Raw genomic sequence first — 9,117 nt, 5'->3', positions numbered from 1 at the left:
GGAAGAGAAGGAAGAAAGGTGGCATAAGTGGTTCAGAGGCCCACCCAAGGCTCCACGACCAATTGCCCCTTTAGGGGCAAACATCTAAGGTTGTGGCGTTTTAGTTGGGGGTACAACCACCCCCTACGGTGTTTGGTCTCGGCCACGCTAGCCTGGTGAACAATAGTTGGCTGGTGGCGAACCAGGGTGCAAACACTATTGATCGTGGCGTTTCCACACACAACCGAAACAGCGTGATGTGCGGCGTTTGCAAAAACAGTCATGGGGATGGGCTTCTTTGATTAGCGGGAATTACAAAACACTGAAATAGACCTTTTTTTACACGATAATGGCCACTTAAATTCTAAAGGATTATCCTACAATAATTTAAACCAGGAACTGTACGAGGTCACAGAAAAAACAAAAGAGTTTTAAAGGGAGGTCGGTGTGGATACTAGTAGATTTCATATGAAATGTAGGGCCAGTTCTTTTGGGCGATTCCCCCATAATCGCCCCTCTCCCCAGCTTCTCCCAGAATCATTACTTCATATTTTTTTTACAATCCTAGCTAATTAGACCTTAACTAGATAGGATTGTAAAAAAAATATGAAGTGGTGATTCTGGGAGAAGCTGGGGAGGGGGGGCGATTTTAGGAGAATCGCCCAAAAGAACTGGGCCGTAGTATAATCGATTTCTTAGTAAAAATTTCAGTAAATCCAGTTATACGAATCAAACGACCAACAAAGAAAAATTGCTAGGAATTCTAATCCTCCAAAAATCTCTATCTCTCCCTGCTTAAAAAGAATGTAAGGCTTAATGTTTCATTTTTCTTTCGTGTATGACAATCAATCACCTTAATTTACTTACATTCTGAACAGTTCCACTTTAATTTATTTATCAAATTTCTCATCAAAATATAAGTTAAAATCACAAACCGGATTTGATAAACATTTATTTATAAAAATCACATTAATATGAGCAGGTAAATCCCACTACAAGGCACGCGCATTGTCCTATCCTACAAAATTGCTTTGACCTAGAAGCCTCTTTTCCAAGTATGGAACGATATTCTCCAAAGAAAAAACACACACGGAAGGATAAACTCTAGTGCTCCGTACTACTGTTTCCCCAGAGAAAACAGTTGGGCGGAATTGGGATGCGGAAGGAGGAGGCAGCCATGTCGGCAGCAACGGGGAAGCCGATCCTGTACAGCAAATGGTTCAGCTCCTGCTCGCACCGGGTTCGGATCGCCCTTAACCTCAAAGGTACGTGTAGCTAGCTTCGCTTCGTGATTCTGCTGCATAGGTCACGGGATCACAAATTGTGAAGTTCTTCTTTTGAGAAGTCTATTATGAGGATTATGGATGCTCGATTGCCAAGGCTCTAGCTCAACTTTATCAGTTAGATCCGGGATGAAGAGCTTTTCCTCACCAGTGATGTGATTCAGAGAAAATAGCTCTCAAATTTCAAGCACCAAAGTTCATAGGAGCTGTTTAGATCTTATTACTGCTACTATTTGCTACTGTATGTACTAAATATACCATTTTCCCCTGTGATAAAGGTGTGGATTTCGAGTACAGAGCGACCAACCCGATGACAGATCCAGGTATACAGCTGAATCTCTGCTCTTTTTTTTTTTACATCGAAAGCGTCACTTGCTCGGAGTCGGAGGGTACCATTTCTGATGGCAAATTATGCAGTTCTCCGGTGTCAATAGTGTAAAGGAAAGCTCCTGTATCAGTAGCATAAATGAAAGTTTGATACCAATTTTCCTGGATCTGAGTACATAAATCGTTGATCCTTTTGTTACTGTGATTCTGTAGAAGTTGCATTATGTTACGTATGCTTTATGATGTTTTTTTTTTGGGAGTAATTCATGATGTTGTTTCACTGTTCTTGCTGCTTCCCTCTGTAGATTATGAGAAAATCAATCCTGTTAAATTTGTCCCAGCATTTGTGGATGGGAATTTTGTTGTTTCTGACTCGTTCGCCATCATTTTGGTAAGCTGCAACTCTTCACTGCATTTTCGAGCTTACAAAATTAACTCTTACAATGCTTGTGCAGTGATATATTAGCAATTAACAGACTTGTTTTGTATTGAGCAGTATATGGAAGACAAGTATCCTCAGTGTCCTCTCTTACCCCGGGATCTGAAAAAGAAAGCTCTTAATTTGCAGGTATATATTTGTCTAAGCATTTATTGCCAAGGATACCATTGGCACAAAACAGTTTTTTTGTGAGATAAGCACAAAACAATTCGAAGCACTGAAATAAGTTTGAGATGTTTATTGGATGGAACTTGTTGTAAGTTAACGGTTTTAGAACAGATGGAGACGCCAACTAATTGTATCTGGAACCTATCTTACTTATGTAGGTGCTGTTGTTGATTACACATTTAGTATGCGCACTTCATAAGGCAAGTTTGTCCCTTGTTGCAGATTGCAAGCATAGTGTGTTCAAGCATCCAGCCTCTTCAGAGCCATGCTGTCATTGTGCGCACAGATATAATCTTTAAGTTTTTTCAGGCCAGAATTAAACTCCCCTTTCAACTATAGTGTGACAATTTCCATATACGCTTGGTTCTATATGATGTTTTGTAGGGTTCGTATCTTGGCACAATGGACACCAACGAGAGCCTTCAGATGGTTCAACATTATATTGACAAAGGCTTCAGAGGTGCGATTTCTACCACTCAGTTTACCAAATAGTTTAGAAACACTTGCAATTTCCTCTTACTTCAGTCTCGCGTTCATAATCATATAGAGCATCCATGTTGGTCTGAACTATCCTCGGTAATTTTGTTTCAGCGATTGAGAAACTTCTGGAAGGATGTGACAGCAAATATGCCACCGGAGATGAGGTCCAAATGGTGTGCGCTTCGAAGCTCAAAACCCAGGCTTTGTTCTTTTTTTGAGGGACCCCCCGTTCCATAATATAAGAGTGTTTTTGACACTGCACTAGAGTATAAAACGCTGTTATATTATGGGACGGAGGGAGTAGTACATAATATGCTGGTCACAGTGAAGAGTCTGCTGAAGTGCTCTACTTACATTCCTGCTAATTCTGTTACTGTAACATCAGCTAAGTAGGTTCTATATATATTCTGGTCATTTTCAGGCCGATGTGTTTTTAGCGCCCCAGATCCACGCTGGTGTGACACGCTTCCAAATCGATATGGTATGCAAATGTTACCCTATTCTAAGATCTCTGTTGCTGAGTACTCCCTCCATCCCATAATATAAGAGCGTTTTTTACACTACACTAGTGTTAAAAACGCTCTTATATTATGACATGCAAATGTGAAATGTCTTGCACTGATTATTCAGAAACCAGTGTTATAAGCTTGTATTGATATTTTGTCTGGCAGTCAAAGTACCCTATTCTGGCAAGGCTTCAAGATACTTACAATGAGCATCCTGCATTTCAAGCCGCACTTCCTGCAAACCAACCAGATGCTCCTCCATCCCAGTGAAGTAATCAGGACCTCGATGACTGTAAGATTTTTCATGTTTGATCGAGATTCTATGATGTAACTTCAAAGTCAGATGTTCGTGTATGCAAAGACCCCCGGATGAGCTTGACGATGTTGCTGTAAAAGTGAATAAATGCAATTTATCATATGTGCTCGTGTAAAATTGTAGTATCAATAAAGAGAAGGAAAGAAAGGAGGCGAGTCAAGCTCAAACATTGCCATGGTAAGCTGAAAGAGACATCATTGGTTAACATATCATTTTGGCCTTATCTTCTCTTTTTGTTCTTTTCTCTACCTCCCCTGCAACAATCAATCATACACCTAGTCCAAGGTGACTTCATCTCCCTGACTTTCTGGGCCCTATATAGTCAATCTGATACTCAGGATTAGGTAGCATCTTCTACTCTTGTCCCCTTGTGCTCACACCTGTTTTCTGCACGGTGCTCTCTATGTTCACATGAGGAGAGGAGAAGAACAATCCCTTCTCCGGCTCTCCATACCAATAAATATAGTCACATACTGCTGCATCGTCTCCATCTAGTAGTGGAGGAAGAGGAGAAAGGGGTAGCAGTCAGCCATGGCGGCGGCCAAGCCCATCCTGTACGGCGCCTGGATCAGCTCTTGCTCTCACCGTGTCCGGATCGCTCTCAACCTCAAAGGTGAGTAGTACTTGTTGAGGTTTTGGAGCTTCAATCGCTTCGGTTCGGTTCTTCTTGATTATGTTAACCCCCAGATTAGTTTAATTCAGCTTCTCCATCCCTATGGTCCTAGACCTAGAGTTGATTATGTTTATGCTAGGTTCAGAACACTCTTCAGTTGGGAACATTTCAGATGCCACCAGCTGTGTATTTTCTTGGTCCCGAACATGTAGATGACTATCATAATTAAGAATATTGTTGTTCTTTTAGCTTTTGCCTTGTTTCTTTTCTTCAGTTCTTCTCTGTTTTCATTTTTGGTTTTCCCTTTGTTTTAGTTTGGGCTGTAGTGTTTGTGTAGCCTCGGCACCTTCTTCTAGTACAAAATGACGCACACTTAGGTGCGTGTTCAAGAAAAATGATTAATGCAGAGCAAACTAGATGTACTAAGAATTTCGGTGCACACTTAAACGATAGAAGTTTTAGGCTCTTGTTCAGGAAACTAATTAATTTATTCTCTCTGATGTAGGTGTGGACTATGAGTATAAGGCAGTCAATCCTCGGACAGATCCAGGTACTCAAATTTACCAGATAACATGCCGTATACTAATTATAAAGCCATCTCATCCCGTTTTTTAAACAAAACATCTCATTTCCGGTTTGCAATTGATGAGAGCTCAAAATGGCAACTGTCAGAGTTGATGTGATGAATGAAATATGATCGTGTTCAGTTTACATGTAAAATGTGATAGATGTTGCCTCATGATGCCTACTTATGCCTTATTACTAGGCTAGTAGCCGCCTAATCTGCAGGGAACTGCGCATAGACTATTCCTTCCCTGGACATTAGCTTAGTCTGCTATAACAACTTTGTGCACCATCTTTGATGATGAAAATCTTGGCTTGATCAATGATACAATTGCAATGCATATTGTACCCATCTATTCCCAATGCTGAAATCTACGGAATGTTGAAAAACGCATAATTTGTATTCTGTTTTAGGAGAATTCACCGTTATGGATTTCTTATTGCAGACTATGAAAAAATAAACCCGATCAAATACATACCAGCATTGGTAGATGGGGACTTTGTTCTATCTGATTCTCTCGCTATCATGTTGGTGAGTCACAATTCTTGCTTCAGTGGATTAAGAATGTGTTTCTTCAGCATTCCTGTCCCTCTGTTACTAGTTAACAAGTGTCTTTCTTCTGCACTGAGCAGTATCTGGAGGATAAGTATCCTCAGCATCCTCTCGTACCTAAAGATATCAAAACGAAAGGTCTTGATCTTCAGGTATATGTCCGGCTCAAGATCTTCTTTAGTTATTTTTTCTAGAAAAATCTCTTCTATAGTTCTACTTCTGTATCTTGTTAATCACATGAACCATGGTTGTTCAGCACTCTTTTCCGAACCATAGTTATTCAGCACACTTATCGGTAACTCCATATGGACTAGCTAATTACATTATTTGCTTGTTGCAGATTGCGAACATAGTTTGCTCAAGCATCCAACCTCTCCAAGGCTACGGCGTAATTGTGGGTTTTTTCGAGAGTTAGCTACCGCTGACAAGATTTCGTCTTCTCAATGATCATACGAGTACGAGTTTGATAGCGTGTGTGTGCAATATTTGTTTACTTTGCAGGGTTTACATGAGGGTAGGTTGAGCCCCGATGAGAGCCTTGAGGTGGTTCAACGTTATATTGACAAGGGCTTCAGAGGTGCGATATTTCGCAACATACTGTCTGCACAGTTACATACCTGCATATTTGAGAGAAGGGGAATTCAGAATCTCTTTTTTGTCTTCTAGGCTTTCCTTTTCTCAGACATTCTTCCATCATATGCGACAGAGATATGTTCAGTTGTGCTGTCCTGAGTTCTGACCCCCATCAACCATGCTTATTATATGTTCAGTTGACCAAAATAATCTTACTCTTGGTCTGCTCTTATTATCTGTTGCAGCAATCGAAAAGCTTTTGGATGGATGTGACAGCAAATATTGCGTTGGAGATGAAGTCCATTTGGTTTGTGTTTCTGAACCTACACACTTCTTCACTGATACATGTTTGATGCTTTGCCTTGATCAGTCACCTCGAAATGAACTTCCAAGTCAACATGATCAAATTGATTCCGGACTCCCAATTTCCTTAATTAGCATGTCACTATTATTACTAAATGTGCTAGTACTTACTAATCTTGAGCTATATATTCTGATACATGTACATTCGTGGCCTTGGCAGGGAGATGTGTGTCTAGCCCCACAGATCCATGCCGCCATCAATCGCTTCCAGATTGATATGGTACTCACTTTCTCTCTGATATTCTCTGTGCAAATTAAGATTTCTGCTGCTCTCACCCTACAACTCAGAAATCCAACAGCAACAAGCTTTCCTTTTCTTACAGACGAAGTACCCAATATTGTCGCGACTTCACGACGCATACATGAAAATTCCGGCATTTCAAGCTGCACTGCCCCAGAATCAGCCAGATGCACCTTCAGCAAAATAATCAAGAAATCAAGCCAGTTACAACTATATGCGTGTAATTTATGCAATAATGAGGAATGTAGTAGTCTGCAATTGAAGAACCTCTCATAAGTCATAACTTGCTCCCTCCGTCCAGGTGCATAGGGCATCTAATGAAAATTTAGTATTCCAAATATATAAGTCACCATGCGTGGAAGAAGCTCCTCTACATGCCATGCCGAGCTGCCGGCCGGGCTCCGGCACCATGTAAATTAATATTTATCGATTCACCACCAGTGAGATTCAGCAGAAAAAAAAGGTGATTTGACGAATTGACCTGTATCTATAACCGATTTTCTCTCTTGGATTTGTATTTACTGCTGGATATTTTTTGCGGGGGATTTATTGGTGATGTTGATCGGGTAAATTCGCTCTGATTCGCAGGCGGTGCCGTTTCCGTTGGACGGCCCCTGGTGATTTTTTGAGGCCGGAAAGTGATTTGTGCTTAAATACCATCGATGGATTGATGGTGACCCGCTGTCATTTTCACCGTATTAACAAGTGATCTGTTGGAGAGTGCGGTAGAATTCTGCAGAAACGAAATGGCCCTGACCTTTCAGGTTAATCGGGGAATCGGTTTGCCTGTTTTTCTTCTGAGGAGTCAAAATGTCAAAGGCTATTCAGTCCCGATGCATGTTTGCTTCTCTTCTGGTCGTCATTAGTGGGAGTCGTACAATGAGGTGGACGTGTGAACCAGGGGCTGGGTGAAACGTACACAGCACAAAAGATTGTTTGGAACATGACAATGTGAGTTCATTTGTTGTAGCACTCCACTGGTTATATCTGAACCCTCTGCACGCTTCGCGTCTATGGTATTATGCACATTTTTTCGTTGCGCCTTTCAAAAAAAAAAAAGAAGCAAAAGCGAATTGCGAACTAAGTTTTTGTTGTTGCTGTGATGGAACCATCCCATCTAGGCTTAAATCTCATTCTTTGGCATGTGTGCTCATTTTTCTTCTTCATTATTTTAGTGATGTGCGTTCACTAGGAGACGGCGTCTCTCTCGTCAAACAAAAGGAGACGACGTCTCCATCGGCTACAAGATGGCTGTGACGACCTTGCCAGTTTTAAAACATGTCGTTTGTGTACCGACTTCTATGTATTTTTTTAATACTCTATCCATTCCTAAATATAAGTTTTTGTTGAGATTCTTACTATGGATCACATATGAATGTATATAGAGGCATTTCACTTATTTATATACATCCGTATGTGGTTCATAGTGAAATCTCAACAAAGACTTATTTACGAACAAAGGGAGTACATGACATGCAGTCCCATGGTTAAAAAAATAATATAAAATCTCTTCTTTTTTTGAACACAGTACACACGCAAGCAGTCATACATAAACGCATACACTCACTCATATGAACGGACATGCACACCCTATCCTTATGAGCACCTCCGAGAGACTGAGCCTGCATATCATCTTGAGATTTACGAAGTCACCGTAGGCACCTCCTCTCCCACTCAAAACGCATCGCCGAAAATCCTGAAAGAAATCCATGAATAATGCGAGCATCAGGACTTGAAGCCCTGATGGGCTAGGGATATCACTGTCCCTCTAATCATCCAACCACCGGTTGATTCGTAAAATAAAGTCTCTTCGAGGACGCAAAGTTTCTACTCCCGGGCTCATCTGCACCCGCGCTCAGAGAAAAATCAAAACAAATACTAGAAAAATTCAAAAATATCCATTTTTTTGTGTGTGGTAGATAATTTGATGTGTGAGGTCCCCTTCAAATTTCAACTCATTTGGACATGTGACCAGCTCTCGGCAAAAAAGACAAATATTATTGTTCACGCATTGCTGATCCGATTTGTCCTTTTTGCCGAGAGCTGCTCAGATGTCCAAATGAATTGAAATTTGTAGCGGACCTCACACATCAAATTGTCCACCACTCAAAAAAGTTGGTTTTTTTTGAATTTTTTAAATATTTGTTTTGATTTTTTTCCTGAACGGGAGTAGATGAGCGTAGGCACCGAGTTGGATTTCCGCTTTCAAAGGTGCTAATAAGGACACGATATAATTTCAAAAAAAAAAGGACACGATATGCTTGTTTGTATTGATAGGGTGTAGGAGTACATGCGTACATGAGCCCCTGCATTTATACCGTGTCAAAAGAAGTGTCCGTGGAGGAATTCAGACGGTGCCTAAAATTTCCTCTGCCAGAAAAAGCGTAAGCAAACTTTCGTGTTTCCGCCCACATAAAAATACGCGGTTTGGCGTCCAAGGCCCTCAACGACTGCGGCCGTACGCACACACACGTCACGCGCGCCTGCGCCTGACGCCGACGACCTCAGCCGCAGCCCACCCGCGCCGTCGATCCCGCGACGGACGCCGCACCGGGCGCCACGTGGGCCCTCCTCCCCGCCCCGCAGCAGAGACTCCCCGCTTGCTTGGTGGGCCCGGGCCCGGGTCCGGCCGAGGCAGCACAATCACAGCCGGCCAACCTCCCCCTCCCTCGCTTCTCCCCCACTACTACTCTACTTGCCTTCCCCTCCCCG

At 41.8% G+C, this 9,117-nt stretch overlaps 2 protein-coding genes across 4 annotated transcripts; both read left to right on the top strand.

Moving 5' to 3' along the window:
• Positions 1 to 993: 993 nt before the first annotated feature.
• On the top strand, positions 994 to 3,705 carry LOC123112719 (glutathione S-transferase-like). 2 transcript variants are annotated; one of them, XM_044533792.1, is made up of 10 exons: positions 994 to 1,244; positions 1,541 to 1,585; positions 1,895 to 1,980; positions 2,086 to 2,157; positions 2,419 to 2,472; positions 2,581 to 2,656; positions 2,788 to 2,849; positions 3,098 to 3,157; positions 3,348 to 3,474; positions 3,622 to 3,705. In XM_044533792.1, exons 1-9 carry the CDS (start codon positions 1,136 to 1,138, stop codon positions 3,450 to 3,452), a joined length of 669 nt encoding a protein of 222 aa, XP_044389727.1. In that variant the 5' UTR covers positions 994 to 1,135; the 3' UTR covers positions 3,453 to 3,474; positions 3,622 to 3,705. The 2 variants fall into 2 exon arrangements, with proteins under 2 accessions (XP_044389727.1, XP_044389726.1); XM_044533791.1 differs by lacking the exon at positions 3,622 to 3,705 and having other exon boundaries at positions 3,348 to 3,600.
• A 223-nt stretch (positions 3,706 to 3,928) lies between these two features.
• LOC543412 (glutathione S-transferase-like) lies at positions 3,929 to 7,049 on the top strand. Of its 2 annotated transcripts, NR_190230.1 has the most exons (10): positions 3,946 to 4,111; positions 4,617 to 4,661; positions 5,122 to 5,207; positions 5,309 to 5,380; positions 5,569 to 5,622; positions 5,730 to 5,805; positions 6,047 to 6,108; positions 6,325 to 6,384; positions 6,488 to 6,868; positions 6,994 to 7,049. NR_190230.1 is itself a non-coding variant. In NM_001427984.1 (9 exons), exons 1-9 carry the CDS (start codon positions 4,030 to 4,032, stop codon positions 6,590 to 6,592), a joined length of 642 nt encoding a protein of 213 aa, NP_001414913.1. In that variant the 5' UTR covers positions 3,929 to 4,029; the 3' UTR covers positions 6,593 to 6,931. The 2 variants fall into 2 exon arrangements, 1 of the variants encoding a protein (NP_001414913.1); NM_001427984.1 differs by lacking the exon at positions 6,994 to 7,049 and having other exon boundaries at positions 3,929 to 4,111; positions 6,488 to 6,931.
• Positions 7,050 to 9,117: the final 2,068 nt, after the last annotated feature.

This window comes from Triticum aestivum, chromosome 5B, assembly GCF_018294505.1.
Source record: "Triticum aestivum cultivar Chinese Spring chromosome 5B, IWGSC CS RefSeq v2.1, whole genome shotgun sequence".
Classification (NCBI taxonomy): Eukaryota; Viridiplantae; Streptophyta; class Magnoliopsida; order Poales; family Poaceae; genus Triticum; species Triticum aestivum.
Note: the sequence above shows the minus strand (reverse complement) of the source record. Positions and strands in the feature narration are given on the sequence as shown.

Bases quoted from the DNA above. Each gene is read 5' to 3' on its own strand.
- LOC543412 (NM_001427984.1), top strand. From the start codon at position 4,030: ATGGCGGCGGCCAAGCCCATCCTGTACGGCGCCTGGATCAGCTCTTGC. The intron at 5,381-5,568 runs GTATATGTCCGG...TGCTTGTTGCAG, and splicing joins CGAAAGGTCTTGATCTTCAG to ATTGCGAACATAGTTTGCTC. The intron at 6,385-6,487 runs GTACTCACTTTC...CTTTTCTTACAG, and splicing joins ATCGCTTCCAGATTGATATG to ACGAAGTACCCAATATTGTC.
- LOC123112719 (XM_044533792.1), top strand. From the start codon at position 1,136: ATGCGGAAGGAGGAGGCAGCCATGTCGGCAGCAACGGGGAAGCCGATC. The intron at 1,981-2,085 runs GTAAGCTGCAAC...TGTATTGAGCAG, and splicing joins ACTCGTTCGCCATCATTTTG to TATATGGAAGACAAGTATCC. The intron at 2,158-2,418 runs GTATATATTTGT...CCCTTGTTGCAG, and splicing joins AGAAAGCTCTTAATTTGCAG to ATTGCAAGCATAGTGTGTTC.